The 19,428-nt window shown below is 40.9% G+C and overlaps 1 protein-coding gene across 2 annotated transcripts in view; it reads left to right on the top strand.

Annotated features, from left to right (window-relative positions):
• The window catches only part of FBLN1 (fibulin 1), a 101,885-nt gene that overhangs the window by 46,409 nt on the left and 36,048 nt on the right, over window positions 1-19,428 (top strand). Inside the window, exons 10-15 of one of the 2 annotated variants that reach the window (XM_073329648.1) lie at window positions 207-335; window positions 896-1,021; window positions 1,718-1,837; window positions 2,765-2,896; window positions 4,602-4,725; window positions 18,489-18,938. In XM_073329648.1, the coding sequence (XP_073185749.1) occupies window positions 207-335; window positions 896-1,021; window positions 1,718-1,837; window positions 2,765-2,896; window positions 4,602-4,725; window positions 18,489-18,843 (986 nt within the window). In that variant the 3' untranslated portion in view covers window positions 18,844-18,938. Of the gene's footprint in view, window positions 1-206; window positions 336-895; window positions 1,022-1,717; window positions 1,838-2,764; window positions 2,897-4,601; window positions 4,726-18,488; window positions 18,939-19,428 lie in introns of those variants that run through there. The other variant, XM_073329642.1, reaches the window with a different exon arrangement.

Below are 19,428 nucleotides of genomic sequence, written 5' to 3'. Positions count from 1 at the left end.
GCCTGTATGCCGTAGTGCCTTCCATCTCAAACACTTTACAAACACTGAGGTAAGTATTTTATTCTTGTTTTACAGATGCGTAAACTGAGGCAGGGAGCGTTACTAAAGGGTGTGGGACAGAACTGGCAGCAGAATTTACTGCTTTACCTCCACTCCTAATCTTTAACCTCAAGACCCTCCTTTCATTCATTTCTCTCTCCTTCTAGATGTGGATGAGTGTTCGTCACCTAACCAGCTATGTGGAGATGGTCATGTTTGTGTAAATTCTCCTGGCAGTTACCGTTGTGACTGCAGACTTGGCTATTATTTTGATGCTATCAGTCGAACTTGTATTGGTAAGTTCCACCTACTGACTCAAACTATATAAGCTCTTCTTAAACATTGTACTGTGGCATTTTATTTGGGTTTTTTTATTATTATTATTTTATTTAATGAAAAGGGTAATTTTATTAGTTGGTCACAAACTCTTTCATCTGAAAATGCATTAGAGTATTTCATGATTTGTATAAGTCCAAAAATGTTTTAAAGAGCTATTGACATTTTGAAGAAAAGTACATTTGTATTGTTAAAATGTAATAACATTGAAAGGTAAGATCATGAGAGGGTGTGCATAATTGGTTTTATGATATTTATGATGTGCACCGAAAGTGAAAAAATTCTTTTAAAAGATCACAGAACAGCCTTCTTTTGCTTATCACATTTAGATACGCACCAGATATGATAAATAAAACCAGCTCTGTTTCCAGACTAACATTCTGAGGATTCATTCACTCATCAGTGTAAAACTTCAATGCAGAGAATGAAAATCAAACTCCAATGATCAAATGGTGATTTGTTAGGCTGCTGCTCTAAAGCTAATCTATACATTGGTTTCTATGCATATTTATCATTGTAGATGTTAATGAATGTAGACGCTACCCAGGTCGTCTCTGTGCTCACAAATGTGAGAATACTCCTGGATCCTACTACTGCAGCTGTACTATGGGCTTCAAACTTTCCACTGATGGCAGGTTATGCGACGGTAAGGATGCAATTTATGTAGGCTGAGTAGACAGAGAGAGAGAGAGAAGCAGAAAATGATGAAGAAAAATATTCAGTTTGTTTACTATTCTTGTTTGGCTGATTCCTTTGTTTTGTCATAGACTAAATTAAACTGGCATAAGAAATGGGTCCACTGTAGTCATTTTCAAGGTGGAATACAAGTGTTGTGATTAAACAATACCATTGTAACTCACACTTCCGCTGTGTGGCGCTCTCTCCTCTAGTGACTGGATCACATAGAGGCTTGAGCCTACTACCGCCTTTCAACTAATAGGCCTGGGCTTGTTAGCTCAGGCAGAAGAGGCTCAGGCTTTTAGATCCACAAGCTGTAGGTTTGATTCTCGCTGCTGATCACGCACCCAGTGTTAGCACATTACATGATGATGGGCAGCAACTTTCTAGGAGGTAGTAGTACATTGCAGGTTGCCTCCCATGTCACCGCCACACCACAGGCAGTACAGAGAGGATTGGGGGCTATCGCTTCGTCCTACCCCTTATTGCCAGCTTGCTCAGTGACACAAATACTAATACATATTTTTGTGAGTCTTATTTAATAAAGACATTTGATTAGTCCAATATGAAGGTTTTTTGAAATTTCGGCCCCAATCCTGCAGGACTAGGAGCCACAAAGGCAGACACCTGTAGTGGTAAATATAGATAATTTTATGTCTTTCAGACTTAAATGAATGTGAGAACAACCCATGTAGCCAAGAATGTGCCAATGTGTATGGTTCCTATCAATGTTATTGTCGTCGGGGCTATCAACTTAGTGATATAGATGGAATCACGTGTGAAGGTAAGAAATACTTAATCAAAGGATGCAAAAAAGGCATCTCCTAAGATGGGAGAAGAGCATTCCTTTCTTATTCTTGCCATGACAACAGAGACTTTATAACAAAAAGAAACAACTCCACGTATCTTAAGTTTATGCCACTACAAAATAATATTTCAACGTTTGGTTCTCGTAGCTCTTCATAGGCAATTAAACGCTACCTGCGTTCTCATATAAGCCCACCCAGCCTCTGGAGGTATCTTGGCTTTCATGATATGAAGGCCAGAGAGAGTTTTTTTGTTTTTTGCTGAAATTTAGTTTGAGGCTTTTTGTACACATTGAAGTGGTTTCAGCTGTGGAACTAAGTTGTTTGCACATTTTCATCATTGGAGAATCCTGGAGAACATTTAATAAATGTCTAAAAATTCTAGTTTAGTATTTTATTCATATCCCTTTTTCTGACAAGTTAAACACACATAAATAAGTCTTGCCCAAATATTTATCATAGGGAGGAAGTGTTGCCTAGTGGATAGAGCACTGGACAGGGACTCTCTTCACTGGGTTCTGTTCCCAGTTCTGCTGCTGGCTTGCTGGGTGATCTCAGGCAAATCACTTCAGGTCCCTGTGCCTCAATTGCCCCATCTGTAAATTGGGGGTAATTATATTTACCTCCCTTGAAAAGTGCTTTGAGATCTGTGGATGAAAAGCACTAAGTTTTTTCTTTGTAAATAGACAATACAATGTTTTTGGCTTCTTGTTCTCTATATTGCCTTTGATTTTCCCCAGACTTCCCTTGTTACCTTTATGCAGTGTTTTTTTTCCCAGCCTGCTAATCTGAGTCACAAGCTAGTGGCTTGTTGAATCCAACACTATCATGAAGCAGTACAGCTGCTGCAAACTAGGTCAAGCTTCACAGGAGTTTAAAAAAATTGGTGGGGATTTCTTTTTCAGACATTGATGAATGTGCTTTACCTACTGGAGGACACATCTGTTCTTATCGATGTAGTAATGTTCCTGGAAGCTTTCAGTGCACCTGTCCTTCTCCTGGTTACAGATTGGCACCCAATGCACGGAACTGCCAAGGTATGTTCAGTAACTGTGTAGGAATATCTGACCAGCTAGTTAGCTTGTGGAAAAATCTAATTACATTTTTAATTGGTGGGAAACATAAATGTGTCTGTCATATAGCCTTACAGACAATTTAGTAGATATCCTATGTCTACTAGAATTCAGTAGGGGCAAAACTAATAGTTCTATAATAATTAAATTGGATCCTATAGAAATTACTCTAAGACCCCAAAGGATACTCTTTCTACAGAATTTTTAAAGCAGTCCATCAAACTCAGTAGAGAACTACATCCCAGCTAATGCTACAGAATGAAATGGGTTGGTTTAAGTATTTAATAAAAATATAATCACGCTCTATAAAATGTACAGGGTTTTTTCCATTTAGGGACTATGTGGGAGAAATAGCTAAATCTTTACAACAAAATATTATTCAGTTTTATGGGTAGGCACCAGAGCGAAGGTAAAGCACAGCTTTTCATGTTGATAAACCCAGACTTTTCGCCTGTTTCCCCTTATCTGTTCCTTCTAGCCAGCGAGAAAAGTGCATGGATTCTTCAGAGTGGTGCTTGCACTTAGTCCCAAGGACTAATACATTTGGCTGCCATACTGTCCCCATGCACAAAAGAAAGCATTTAGTTCACTTGACATACTCCCCTCTTCTGCTGCAGCGTAGTGCGTTCATCTGCAAGGCCTCACCCTGTCCATATTTAAATTCCTCTAAATTAAAAGACCAACTTTTGCCATGCTGCCTACAGTGGATCAAGCTGACTTGTATATTTGTTCTTCCCTTTCCTCTGACCTCTACTTGTCTGTCTGGCCTTCAACCGTGAGCCCTTTGGGGAAGGAACTTACCTTCCTTGTATAAAAATTTTGGCATGTTACAGATGGTCTGATGAACCAATATTAAGTAGTAATGATAATCGGAGATAAATGCATGGATCAGGACACTTACAGCACACACACACATAGGGCTGGAGTTAAAGGAAGGGTAAATGTCAGACAATTTTGTTTCAACTTTTAATCTAAAAAAGCAAAGTGGCTTTTCTACCTATCCAGATGTTTGTAGCTTCCATCATCATAGTGTCCGAGCACCGCCTGTTACCTCTGCATGGCAACAGGCCTGCCAACCCACTTCCCTCCCACAAAGGCTGCTGAATATTTCTTTGCAGGCCTGCAGCCTCTCTATTACCCCCTGATTGCCTAGCAGTTTTTATTTTGGGAAGCAAGAGTTTTCTGTCAGCCTCTCTTATCTGGCCTCTGAGGCCAGCATCCGCCTGTTTGGTTGTTCCTCCAGCAGCAGTTGCTAGCCCCAGTGCTATTGTTCCTATCCCTGCCACTGATGACACAACTCTTGCACTCAGTAGAAGACTGTGGGAGGGGCCATTGGGGCTCCAAATACCTTACATTTTGGTTGTTGACCAGAATTTGTCATTTATTAACCCTGCCATTTGCTTATAGAAAATACAAAAAACCCAACAGTCCTGCCATGTTTTAGAATCTGAAAATCACATGTTCCAACATCCCTTTGATAAATCCACCCATCATTTATCCACCACCCCTGAGGAATACCCGCTTGTGGAGTTTTTTTTTTCTAGCCAGTAGTAAAATCATGTTGCTCCCCTGTATTGCATAGTAGCTAACATGTGAGCTTCTTCATCTGGGGCCTACAAGCAGAGGAAGGGCTTGTGTTTTTATCCCCTTTATCTTTTCCACTTGACAGATATCAATGAGTGTGTTGCAGAAACACATAACTGTTTATTCAATGAGACCTGCTTTAACATCCAAGGCAGTTTTCGCTGTCTCTCTCTGGAATGCCCGGAAAATTATCGCAAATCGGGAGATACGTAAGTACATTCCATTTTCTAGTAGGCTGGCTTGATGGGCATCTCCCCAGGCCTAACGCCACCATCAATTAAGCATATTGTGGATCCTCCCAAATTTGTAATTTTCCAATCTGCTAACCCCATGAGTGGCACACAAAAAATTATGGTCTTTCTCCCACATGTGAGACAGGCTTATGGTTCTTGGATTAAAAGTCTTTAAGTCACAAATAACACCAAATGGAGAGAGAGAAACATACTCATTGACACCAAGTTGGATGCACAAGGTGATGTTATCAGCATAGGCTTCTGATGGACAGCCTGGTGGTGCAGGTCACGTTTAGCCTCAAGATTCCAACACTCCCACAACTGGACTCGGGAGCTCCTTTCTTCCCTCAGATTGGCTAAGTCAAACCCTTTACCTGCTTTTATATTTCAGTGAAAGGTTCATTTTCCTTGCAGCTCCCCCTCTGAAGCCTTGTCTATAGTATGGACATTTTGCAAAAATTTCCCTCCCTGCTAACACCATTTCATCTCCACCACTGTTAGCAAGATTAGGAGCCCAGGTATAGAAGACCGGTTGGCTGCTACCAGTATTTGTTTCAGTTCGTGTTGCTCAGAAAAGGTCTGATCAGCATGGTGTATAAAATGCCACAGGCAGCTGGCAACCCATCGACACTGGCTGTAATGGTGCTAATGATAAGAAGAAATCTTTGCAAAATTTCTCTAGTGTAGACAAAGCTTATGGCTGCTCCAGGGCCGGACTCATTCTGGCTTCTTCCTCCTCCTTCCCATCTGCTTTATGGCAGTTCAGCAATCAAGAGGTTCCTTCTGAAGGCCATGTGATTGTTCCATAACCTTCCCAAGTGCATTTGCCCAGGTAAGTTTCTATTCTATCAGCTAGAGGGAGAGGCTGACATGCCACAGTGGTCATAAATCTGTTATTCCCTTCCCAATCAATGAGAAGACATGATTCCATCACATATCATGTCTCAGCTAAGATTTAATATTCTATGTCCCATCTGTGGAATGAGGCTAACACTTATCTACCTTATAGGAGTGTTGTGAGGATTAGTTTGTTAGTGTTTGCATCAAAGTCTAAAGATGCAAAGCGCTATATAAGTGACATGGTGGGTATTAATTTTATCATGACCAGGATGCTGTTGAGGGAGTTTCATATTAAGACCTTTATTTATAAAATATAGCAACAGAAAGTTTACTAGTGTTTTGTGAAATGTCAATAATTACATTTATGTCAATAAACAACACTTAACAACAATAAACAAATATCAGTAAGCAACACTTGCCAAATAAATGAAGAAAGAATGCTTTGTGATACAGATTTCTTATTTCTTTTTTTGTTTAATTACATCCTAATTTGTAAAATTCACTCATTTGTAATAGGTTACTAAAGTGATTTAGCAAAGTTCTATGGTTATGAAAATTCTTGAGGTGTCAAGATTAATTTAAAAATAAACATGACACACAAACGCACATTGCATTCTTCTTTTAGTCTTTCTCCATTTGTCTTTCCCTTCCAAAAAATACTCTTATTAGTTTGTTGACTTTTGGCTAACTCACTTGCTTTCTTCTCTCTTTTTGCCTATGCTTGCAATAAAGCACACAACAATTTGTGACTTAAAGAACGAGTCCCTGTTAAATAGTCTCTGTGTCTGCTCACCTGTGGCAACCAGCAAACCTCTTAGTATCCAAGCTATAGGAAAAAACACACCCTTTTTTCAGTGGCAGTAGTAGGTCAGAATAGCCTCTCTATGGCTGATCCCTTTTGGAGGCAGCGAGTCTGTTGTTTTGCCCACCTCAAATGGACTCATGGAGAGAGATTCCAGTGTATCCTGACATGGCCAGAAACCAGCTAGATCAGTTAGCCAGAAACCAGCATAAAGAGTTAGTGGTCCAAAAACTTCCCTAGCTAATAGCTTTCAGGCCTGGGTTACGGAACGGGGCTATGTAATGGTGGTAGTGCTCATTGTTGTTTGTTAATAAACCTAAGTGATGTAATTCCATAAAATTATTCAGTGCTTCACAAGCACAGATTAAGACCTGTTTCCTGTCCTAAGGTGTTTATATCTTACTACCAAGAGAAACACAGGATACCACAGAACAGCACGTAGGGTGGAATGGCAAGAAGTTTATTTGAAATCTCTAAATCCCATTTGGAGTTATGCTTTGGGGTCTGCAAATGTAACAGACCCTTGAATGGGTTGTACAAGGAAAGAGATGTTCCTTGCACACTTCCTGGCACACCCATTTATGGGCTGTCAATTGTGAGAAACATGTGAACGTGTTCTCACTCCAGCCCACATTTCACTCTTACTGACTCCTCTTGCTGAACAGCCCATGATCTTGATATTGCTTTTGCTTGGGTACTTCATACTGACAGTGAATTTACTGAACCTCCCTTAATAAACTTTTTGTTTCTGAATTGCATAACAGTTAGGGTCTCTGTGTGACAATTAATTCAAACATTGGTAATCACAAAGCTAAGGGAAAGAAATGGTTATGGCTGTTTACCAGACGTTTATGCTACATCAAGCTAGGACTATATATATATTATGTATTTATTAATTATTATTATTATTATTTATTAAAAGTTAACCATCATTTCCCATTATTCAGAACTTTTTTTCAGTTGCTTATAACTTTGTCAAACTTTAACTCTTTCGGCTAAAATTTGCCATGCCAGGCATCTTTCCAAAACCTTCAGTGTGAGGCAATTTCAGTCAAAATGGTTCAGCTGTTTCCATATATAAGGAGAAGGGGAGAAATCATTGTTTGACTGCTTTTAAAAAAAAGTCCGACCTTTTCTTTGAACAGCTCTAGCACTACCATGCTTTGGAGCAGGGACTTGAAATGTGTCAGGGATGTGCATTTTACTATCCCCATGAGAATCCACCAGAATTTGGCCAAGTTATAAGCCTTTGAAAACTTGCAGTTCACATGTGCTCAGTAGTGTTGTCTTTGATTTTTAGCAGCTAAAATCTCTGAAGATTCCATCCTCACTGAGCATGCTCCATCCCCTCTGAGCAGTTAGTGCTGACCAGACTCTGCTTGCGCTATCCCTACAGCCCAGGGCTACAGTTGGAGGCTCAGAAGGTCTTACCCTCTGTAATGGCTGTTCCCAACTGCTCTGGGGTGAGGTGGGACTTGAACTGAGAGCAAGGAGCTTGTATCTGCTGTGCTCTCAATGACCCCTTGCACACACACCCCCTGCACACACACTCATGCCAAGGTGGTACGGAGAAGGAAGCTATCTGATTCTAATGCGGGGGGTGGCAAAAGAGCAGATTGGGACAAGGAGTCTGGAGAGGTGTAGGGAGAGAAACTATACCTGACTGGGTGAGGTGGGGACTGGGAGCAGAGTAGGGGAGGCTGGGATTGGGAGCTGAGGGGAAGAGATTGGAACTGGTTAAGCAAGAAAACTGGGGGGGAGGTGGAGTGTAGACTGGGAGTGGAAGCTGGTGAGGGAAATAGAGGGGATAGGGGAGGAGTGGGACTGGGATCCAGTTGGCTGTGGGCAGGGGTGCCCTGGGATCAGATGAGGAATTTACAGGATTGAGCAACCAGTATCACTGGGAAAGAACTAGGACTAAGAGACTACGGTTGGATGAGGAACCCAAGGAGAGAGACTAGGACTGCGAGCCACTGGGTTGGGGGGAATGGGGCTGGCTGAACAATGAGACTGGGACTAGGTATGCAGAGGGGGAGAGTGAAATTCAGACAGCAAGCCCAGAGAGGGAACACCAGTACTGAGGAGATTGGGACTGAGATGAGAAGCCTTCAAGACTGGAGACTGAGATTGGGCAGGAAAGGAGAATGGAACTGGAACAAAGAGCTGGGGGTGGAGAATAGACAGGGCTGGGACAGGCTGGAAAGGACAGGGCAGAGGAGGTCACACTTGTGGGAAACAGGCAGAAGAATCTGAGCCCGCTAAAGCAAACCCCTTTACAGAGTCTGGTGTGGAACCCAAGTTGCCTGAGTCTTGTCTTATTCCCCTGCTGTCAGCAAATGTATGTGAAACCCAATGTCTGTGTGTCGTCCCCCTCTAGTCCTGGGCCCCAGAGAGTATGACAATGTATTACTGCCATCAGTTACTCTATAAGCTGAAGTGACAGAGGTCTGTGGGGTGGATATAAAGGGTCCCAACTTGCAGATGAACCATGCGGGTGTCAGTATGATACCACATGATGGAATTTATTTTTTCAATTTGCTTTTCTAAAAACCTAGGAAATTGCCACAATAAACCTCATTAAAAGACCATTATTAAGGTTGCAAAGTCGAGCATTCCAAAAATCAGGAAATGCCAGAAAGAAAGCTGCACAGGCATTATGAGTAAGGCTGCAGGTTTGTCATGGAAGTCACGGATTCTGTGACCTCCATGACTTCTGCAGGGCTGACGCACTTGGCTTGGCGCAGCTCAGGCAGCCTCTGCACCAGTCGCACTGGCTGCTGCTGGGGCAGTCTCGCGCCACTGTGCCCCTCCCCCTAGAGGCAGCAGAGGTTGGGAGGGAGCAGGAGGTTGGGGCCCGGGACGGGATGAGGCGGGTCCCCAGAAGCAGCAACATCCCCCTCGCTCAGCTGCTAGGCGGAGGCATGGCCAGGCAGCTCTGTGCGCTGCCTCCGCCCAGAACGCTGGCTTCGCAGCGACCATTGGCCAGGAACTGCAGCCAATTGGGAGCTGCAGGGGCGATGCCTGCAGGCAGAGGTGGCCATGCCTCCGCCTAGCAGCTGAGTGAGGGGGATGTCGCCGCTTCCAGGGAGCCCCCAGGTAAGCACGACCCAGAGCCCACCGTCCCGGGCCCCTGCCCCCTCCCACACCCAAACTCTGCTGCTGTTAGGGAGGGAGGCGCGGAGCCAGATAGGAAGCCTGCTGGCCCCACCAACCCCTCCTTCAACCCCTGCACCAGTGGAAATCCTGGGCCGCATGCTGCTGCTCGCCCCCTCCCCCCAGCAGCCAGGCTGCCCTCCCTCAGGCTCCACCTCCCAAGTTTTAGTCAGGGGTATATAGTAAAAGTCATGGATTGGTCATGGGCCATGATTTTTTTTTTTTTTTCATGCCTGTGACCTGTCCATGAATTTTACTAAAAATTAGGACTGTCAATTTATTGCAGTTAACTCACGCGATTATCTCAAAAAAAATTAACTGCGATTTAAAAAATTAAATGCGATTAATCGCACTGTTAAACAATAGAATACCAATTTAAATTTATTAAATATTTATGGATGTTTTTCTACATTTTCAAATATATTAAATTCTATTACAACACAGTACAAAGTGTACAGTGCTCACTTTATATTATTTTTTATTACAAATATTTGCACTGTAAAAATGATAAAAGAAATAGTATTTTTCAATTCACCTCATACAAGTACTGTAGTGCAGTCTCTTTATCATGAAACTGTAACTTACAAATGTAGATTTTTTTTATTACATAACTGCACTCAAAAATAAAACAACGTAAGACTTCAGAGCCTACAAGTCCACTTAGTCCTACTTCTTGTTCAGCCAATCGCTAAGACACAGAAGTTTGTTTACATTTACGGGAAATACTGCCGACTGCTTTTTATTTACAATATCACCTGAAAGTGAGAACAGGCTTTTGCATGGCACCTTTGTAGCCGGCATTGCAAGGTATTTACGTGGCAGATATGCTAAACATTCATGTGCCCCTTCATGCTTTGGCCACCATTGCAGAGGACATGCTTCCATGCTGATTATGCTCAATTAAAAAAAAATGCGTTAATTAAATTTGTAACTGAACTCCTTGTCTCCTGCTCTGTTTTACCTGCATTCTGCCATATATTTCATGTTCTAGCAGTCTCAGATGATGACCCAGCACGTTTGTTTTAAGAACACTTTCACAGCAGATTTGACAAAACGCAAAGAAGGTCCCAATGTGAGATTTTTGAAGGATAGCTACAGCACTCGACCCAAGGTTTAAGAATCTGAAGTGCCTTCCAAAATCTGAGAGGGACGAGGTGTGGAGCATTCTCTCAGATGTCTTAAAAAAGCAACACTCCGATGCGGAAACTACAGAACCCAAACCACCAAAAAAGAAAATCCACTTTCTCCTGGTGGCAACTGACTCAGATGATGAAAATGAACATGTGTCGGTCCACTCTGCTTTGGATCGTTATCGAGCAGAACCCATCATCAGCATGGATGCATATATTCTGGAATGGTGGTTGAAGCATTAAGGGCCATACGAATCTTTAGCGCATCTGGCACGTAAATATCTTGCGATGCTGGCTACAACAGTGCCATGCGAACGCCTGTTCTCCCTTTCAGGTGACACTGTAAGCAAGACATGGGGAGCATTATCTCCTGCAAATTGTAACCAAACTCGTTTGTCTGAGCAATTGGCTGAAGTAGGACTGAGTGGACTTATAGGTTCTAAAGTTTTTCATTGTTTTATTTTTGAATGCGGTTATTTTTTGTACAGAAGTTCAACTTTCATGATAAAGAGATTGCACTACACTACTTGTATTAGGTGAATTGAAATATACCATTTCTTTTGTTTTTTACAGTGCAAATATTGTAATAAAAAATAAATATAAATAAGCACTCTACACTTTGTATTTTGTGTTGTAATCAAAATCATTATATTTGAAAATATAGAAAGCATCCAAACATATTTAAATAAATGGTATTCTATTATTAACAGAGTGATTAATCGCGCTATTAATCATGATTAATTTTTTTAATCGGTTGATAGCCCTACTAAAAATATCCGTGACTAAAATGTAGCCCTAATTATGTCTTTAATTACATGATCACATACTATTTTTTCCACAGGACCCTTGCCTCATTAAGTGCACAGAATGGACCTGCTCTGGGGATAAATCAGGGTTGTGAGATAAAGGAGGCAGTTGTCAGTAGGACCCCTGCCTCATTTTTGCAGAGGTTAGAAGGTGTAAAATAAATGAAACTGGGGACTCTGGAGGAAGAGAAAAGAGGATCTCATAATGAAGGCAGTTGAAAGATCCCGTGGAGTACTGGATTCTGTCCCTGCCTCTGCCACAGTTCCTATGTGATGCTAGGCAAACTAAACATTTTGCACAGGGTCACTGATAGTGTGTTCCTTTGTTTTCTCAGTGCCTGACTAGAGACTCTGGGGTCTGATTTGTAGAACAGCTGCGCACTCACAGCTGCATCTGAAGTGAATGGGAACTGTGCTTTGAACACATGGAGTACTGTATAATGCTACGTACCTTGAAAAATCAAAACTAGTCATTTCAAATTGGGCACCTAAAATTACTGGAAACTTTTTTTCTTGAATCTCTCTGTGCTCCCCATAAGTAAAATGGAAATAATACCACTCTCTCACCACACAAGGGAGTTTTGAAGATATATTAATGTTTGTGAAGCACTCAGATATTATAAAAAGAACAAGAGTACTTGTTTCACCTTAGAGCCTAACACATTTATTTGCGTATAAGCTTTCATGGGCTACAGCTCACTTCATCGGATGCTTAGAATGGAACATATAGTAAGAGGGTTATACACACACACACACACACACAAACCTACAGAGAACATGAAAAGGTGGAAGCTGCCATACCAACTGTAAGAGGCTAATTAATTAAGATGAGCTATTATCAGCAGGAGGAAAAAAGACTTTTGTAGTGATGATCAAGATGGCACATTTAGACAGTTAACAAGAAGGTGTGAGGATACTTAACATGGGGAAATGGAAGTGGGCTGTAGCCCACGAAAGCTTACGCTTAAATACATTTGTTAGTCTCTAAGGTGCCACAAGTATTCCTGTTCTTTTTGCGGGTACAGACTAACATGGCTGCTACTCTGAAACCTGTCGGATATTATAGTGATGAGTGCTATAGAAAAACCCCATGAGGGAATTAATAATTCTGTCTTCAGAGCAGGGTTTGAATAGCGTGCAGTAAATAAGGCCTAAGGCCACACACACTGAACAGTGGGGAGAAAACAAAATATTGAATACCTGATCATTCTGTGAGCACCGTCTAGCCCGTGCACTGAATGAGGCAGGGAGGTGACAGTTATTTTTTTTAAAGTTTATGAAATTTTGGAAACAATTTATTGTAACATCACAAGGATCAGGAAGCTGAAAGCTGAGCAAGTGAGATGAAAGGGCTTTTTTAATCAGACTGTTGAGAAGTTTTTGGTTTTCTGTTTGCTTTTGTAAAAACCTATTTGCTTCCAAAGACTAACAGACATTTTGGAGAAAGGACATCCTTGTTAAAGACTCAGTAACTCACACTTTTCATTAGGTGGGAGAGCTGACCATACGCATGTTCTGAGACACACACAACTTCCCCATCCCAAGGTCTTGCATCAAAATCAGGGCAAGCCTGATTTGATATGACTGATGCTTTAAAGGCACAAAGCAAGCAGGGAAAAATCTTTGTTTAAATGTCTTGCACAAGGTCAAACAAGCCCATGGCATAGTTGAAAATAGAACTCAAGTGTTCTGATGCTTTGCCCTGCGTTCTAATTACATTACAAGCTTTCCCAGTCTGCATTTGGCTCTCTAATATACCTGGTTATTATGTATGTATGAAATGTATCTGGCTCTAATGTATCTGGCTATTATGAAACAACTCACCTAATGAGTTATTTATCAACTCAGTGTTAGGATTATGTGCATTATTTTGCATTTACTATGATTCCAACTACACATAAAAAATAATGGGTTCTAAATTAGCAGTTACCACTCAAGGAAGAGATCTGGAATCACTGAGCAGATGTTTTCAGAGAACTATCCACAATGTGCAGGGGCAGTCCAAAAAAAAACCCCCTTGTCAATGTTAGGAACTGCTTGGAAAGGGGAAGATAAGAAAATGCCATAATGCTACTTTATAAATCCATGGTATGCCCACACCTTGGATATTGCACATAGTTCTGGTCACCCCATCTCCATAAAGATATATTAGAATTGAAAAAAGACAGAATTGCAACAAAAATTATTAGGAATATGGAACAGCTTCCATAGGAGGAGAGATTAAAAAGACTGGGACTGTTCATCATAGAAAAGAGATGACAAAGGGGGGATATGATAGAGATCTATAAAATCATGAATGGTGTGGAGAAAGTGAATAAGAAAGTGTTTTTTACCCCTTTACATAACACAAGAACCAGGTGTCACCCACTGAAATTACAGTGCACTCCTTTATTAAGAATCACATCTGTCCTGAATTATTTTATTCTTATACATGGTTGATTCTTACAAGTGGAGTATTTTAGTTAGTATAGAAATGATTTCGTCCCAGTGGTTTCAATCACTATATGCAGTTGATTCTTATATCACTGATTCTTATAAATGGAGTGCACTTTAATAGGCTGTAGGTTTACAAACAAACATAAGGAAGTACTACTTCATACCACACACAGTCAACCTGTGGAACTCATTGCCAGAGAATGTCGTGAAGGCCAAAAGTATAAATGGGTTCAGAAAAGAATTAGCTAAATTCATCAAGGATAGGTTCATCAATGGCTATTAACCAAGCTTGTCAGAGATGCAGCCCCATGCTCTGTGTCCCTAAATCTTTGACTGTCAGAAGCTAGGACTGGATGACAGGGGATAGACCATTCAATAAATTGCCCCATTCCCTTCATTCCCTTTGAAGGTCCTGACACCTGCCACTGTTGGAAGTCGGGATACTGGGCTAGATGGACCATTGGTCTGACCCAATATGTCCATTCTTTTGTTTTTAAATAAGCTCTCTAGTGAACACAGAGTGGCAGATAGTAAGAACCCAAGTTATTTCAACTAAGGTTGGCATAAACACCCTTTCAAACTCTCCACCCAAACAAACAAGTAAAAGTTTTTTTGATGTTATGCTCTTTAGTATTGTTCTGAGCTGAGTCTACCCACTTGGTCAAACCATGCCCAATGTCTGGTGACTCTTCCAACTCAAATAGTGAAGACATGAGGATATAGCAATATGCTTGTGTAGAGGACTCTAACATGCCTCTATTGAGTGCAGAGATTCATATGCACCCTATAAACACACAAACACAGAGCCAAATTTCAGCACTGGTTGTATCACTAGGTCCTTCATTCAGCATATTGATATGGGTTCTATTTCTGGAATAAATTCCAGAGCCGTAGATCCATTGCTGAGTACAAAGCCTTACATCAAAAGATCTGGATACTCTCTCATCAGTGCATGAGGACTTTATGTACTTAACTCTTTTCATCATAATTGTATAAGTAGCCTTTGTATCAAGGGAAAGCCAGACTCAGAAACTAAGAACATCACAACAATTTCTCTTCTAACAATGTCCTTGATATAGAATACTTTATTATTTCCTTAAAAATGAAGTCTCTTTATTGTTTGGCAGAGCATTTATTCTTTAAAGAACCAATATTTTGCACACAAAAACAAAGGTCTCAGTAATCCTTTGTGATCAATGTTAAGTCGAGTAATATCATTTTAAAAGAAAAAGAAATCTGAAACAGTGCTCTAAAATAATTATGCGTGGATCCAGGCATAGTTTTTTTGCAATATTTTGATAATTGTTAGTTTATTTTTTCAGGACCATGGTTCTAACATGATTGCAGAGGTTTGCAGGAATTATAAAGAGCTATTGAGAACTGCTCCACTCTAAGCAGTTCTATTTTTGCTCTGCTACACCAGGTTTTATTTTTTCTCTGGTATCCAGATCCCTCTCCTTCTCTAACCCTTCCTTTAAATAGGTTCCTTCGTGTTTTTACCCACAGCGACACTTAGTGGTAGCAGGATTCAGTAACACGATGGCCAGCTAATCCATAGTGCAATACCACAGAGTTGGATCTACACCCCTGGTCTTGGTCTGCTCATTTGTTAGCACTAGGTTGTTAAATTCCCTACTGTATGATTTTCTTCTACCCGCAGAGGGGAAGAATTTAACGTTGTGCCTAGAAAGTACATTGGGATTTAGATACTCATTGTTTACTGTTCTTTTGGGGCATGACTCCAGATTGAACTCTGGTACTTTGAATGTGATAATATTTGCTAACTATTCTTTGCTGCTATTTGATGGGTCAATACACGTTCCCGAAACTGACAGTGAAGTGTGCACTGTGGAGGGTTGATCACCAAACTATAAGATAAAAGGTCATGAATTTTAAATAATTCTAACTTCCTAGTGACAGACCTATGTCTCCACAAATAACATTTCAGAATCAGCAGAATGTCCTTTTCAATAAGCTTTTTTTTTACATGAACTTTTATTTTAAAATTCATTTGACTTTAGCAGAAGAGTGGATCACCTGTATCTTTCTGTGTGCGCATGCATTTGTAAATGCTTCCAAAAAGCCATCTTTATGCGGGAATATTTTCCATGATTTCATACTCAGCATCTTATCTTTCTAACAACAACATTTCCAAAAAACAAAAACACAAATGCCATTGAATTTTCTTAAGTAAAATTAATTGTATGCTATGGAAAAAATGCAAAAACCAATATATAGCTTAAATATCATCAGAGCAGTCAAGCACAATTAGGCCTCAGCTTATGCCTGTTCTTTACATACATGAATAAAATTAAGCACGTACAAGTTCTACCGCTAGCCTGTTGGGTGATCTTGGCCAAGACACTTTCCCCTCTCTGCCTTAGTTTCCCCATAAACTGAGGAATCCTGCAAAATGGGGATAATGATACTGACCACCTTTTGAGCTCCAAAGATGAAAAGCTGTACATAAGAGCTAGGTATTATTATTATTTATCATTATTAAGTCTTTGAGGATTCAGATCTTAGACAATTAAACACACTTTGTTCAACAGGTTAGTGGCCTGTTGTGAACGTGACTATACTGTGTGTTCTGACAGGAACCCAGAGTGCTCTTGATCTTGCTTTTTAAACATGATTAGTCTGCCAACGGTATTCAATCTGGGTACACTCAAAGGGCCCTAAAATGTACAAGGCCACCTCACATTGGTGATGTGCAAAAAAGCATAGTGTGGCTTGCTCAGAGACTTATGATTTACATAATCTGGACATATTATGAGCCTGTAAGGGGCCTATTTGTTGCATCATGGTGGAGGAAATGGAGTCACATCTCTTACCAAGTGGGACGTGGCAGGAAGCAAGTAATGTTTTTGTGCCTGAGCAAATCTTCAGTGGAGAGCAGCCCTTGGAAACAACATTTTTTTTGCAAATAATTAATGTAGTTCTTATCAGCTTTGGAAGTATAGACAGGACATGACTTGCATGTTTTGATGGCAACGCACTGGGTTAACTTAGTTAAAAATAAAAAACCCCAAAACCTGGATTTCATTTTCTCATTGAGTTTAGCAAATGTCACATATAATTTTACTTGATGAATGACTGCGTATAAGATGAGCCTGAACTTTACTGATGTATCTGAACAACCGCAAAGGCTGTGGAAGTTAAATATCCAGAACAGAATATCATGTCTTTCCCCTCACTCTATTGCGGTCTGGAACAAAACCCTGGATCCTAAGATCCTGGACATGGAGAAGTTCAGATCCAGAACTGAACTTGGTGGTTTGGGTCTATTTTTAGTCTGAATTTGAAACCAGCCTTCATTTTAGGTGAATCTCTAATGGTAAAAATACAGTTCCCAAACCCACCAGATGACATATGCAGATTCTGATTAACATGTTAGCATACAATAATGTTCTCCATTAGCTATGAATGTTAATGTGCATATCCATCTGTCATATTTTACAGGAGAAGCTTCACTTATTTCAGTAGCTGAAAGGAAACAGAATGCTGCCTTTGCGGGGAGCATGACTTACAGTGCCTCTGGTGGGACTAGGGCTGCCAATCCATTGCCACTCTGACTGGCCAGCATTTTGTTGTGGGCATGATTGGCAGATTCACAGTCAGATGGATTTGTGGATGTGGTGTGTTATGGAGGCTGGGAGTTAGGGGGGGGGAGAAAAAAAGCAGTCAGCAAGGGGCTGGAAGACTACTACCAACGTACTGAGATTTTTCCCATTGATATTTCCTTTTGAGTCAGGTCTGTAAGTGTGAGGTTTATTGGTCCAGGGCATGGGCTGGAGAAATGAGGCTATTAGGTCTGGTTTTCAGTGCCTGTTTAGAAGTGTTCTACATTGAGTTGAGTTGGTTCTCTTGGTTACACAGGTTAGCAGTGATCACCCTGCTAGGCTCTGGAAGAAGTTCCTCTTCAAAGGAAATTGGTGAAATTGTCATGGTTAGGGTCAGGAGTCTTCCTCTGCACTACCATGGGTTAACAGACGTGATCTTGGGTGCCTCCAACTTTTGAGACTTTCGGGTTTTCTTTTAATATGGGGAAACCTTAAAGGAGTCTGATTTTTAGAGAGTGGATACTTTCATAAAAACAGGGATCTAGAAGGTATCTCAAGAACTTGGGCACCCTGAATTCACTAGTCACTTGAGAAAATATAGGCCTTTGTTTGCTAGACATGAGACCACAAAACAAAATCTGCTGTTTTTGAAATAAGCTAAACTCTGTGAAAGAGGATTCCAGACAATTGGATGCTAAGTTCTGATAACATTTTACCCATGGTAAGGTACCTCAGACTCCATTCTAGTTTAGCATATCAGCGGGTGTGTGGAAAGGGCAACTCTTCTAGAAGTGGTATAACTCTCTCCTAAAAACACAAGCTACAAACAAGTGCATACTTATTTAATGAATGTCTGTTTGCATTATGATTGAGCCAGTCATACTGGAGAATGGATACAGTGCGCAAGTCAGCATATCATTTCTCACCCCCACTGCCCCCCCTTTTGCTACCACGCTTGCTAAATGTACGTTAATACTCCTCTTGTCTTGTGTTCTCACTTTTCTTGCAGTCGCTGTGAGCGCTTGCCTTGTAATGAAAATAAGGAGTGCCAGAGCCTGCCTTTGAGAATAACCTCCTATCACCTCTCTTTTCCTACCAACATTCAAGTACCTACCGACATTTTCCGCATGGGCCCTTCCAATGCTGTCCCTGGGGATAAAATTCTGCTGTCCATCATCAGCGGGAACGAGGAGGGTTTTTTCACCACAAAAAAAGTGAACAACTACAGTGGTATTGTGGTCATGAAGCAGCAAATCACAGAGCCCAGAGACCTTCTTCTGACCATTCAAATGCAACTTTTCCGCCATGGAACTGTCAGCACATTTATTGCCAAACTTTTTGTCTTTGTTTCTGCACAGCTTTGATCCCTAACATGCAGGCATCGGCTATTTTTTCCCTCTGGCAGTGGCTTTTTATTTTTTTCTTCAATTTTAATAAAGTTTTAATGTCAATTCATCTATTGCATGCTGCACGTACAATTTATTTATCATTGTTACAGTTCTCCACTTTTCTCCATCACTTCTCAACGTGGGCAGTGTTTCTTATATATGGCATATATCATTATATAAGGGGCAAAATAGAGGTTCCTAGGGGACCTTCAGTGCAATTTCTACCCACAAAGGATTGAGGACATAGATAGCTTTTGTACAGCAGTGCAACTAGAACTTTTCTGAAGATGCACAGACTGATACATCTGGTTTCAGAACTCACCGGTGATTTGGGGTGCATCTGTGTTAAGGCTGCCCAAACTGGAACATCTTTAAGGCATCCGATTTTCAGTGAGTAGGTGGCTAACATGTTTTGAAACTCAAAACCCTTTAAGGTGTCTCAAGTTATGCACTCAAAAACGGAGTTGCTTTTGAAAATTTAGGACTTCATTCCCAGCTGATATAAATCAGCATAGCTCTGTTGAAGCCAATGAGTCTGATTTACACCAGCTGAGACTCCGA

The sequence above is a fragment of the Lepidochelys kempii genome, chromosome 1 (assembly GCF_965140265.1).
Source record: "Lepidochelys kempii isolate rLepKem1 chromosome 1, rLepKem1.hap2, whole genome shotgun sequence".
NCBI classification, from domain to species: domain Eukaryota; kingdom Metazoa; phylum Chordata; order Testudines; family Cheloniidae; genus Lepidochelys; species Lepidochelys kempii.
The sequence above is the reverse complement of the archived record's forward strand: the minus strand, read 5'-3'. Positions and strand labels throughout refer to the sequence as shown.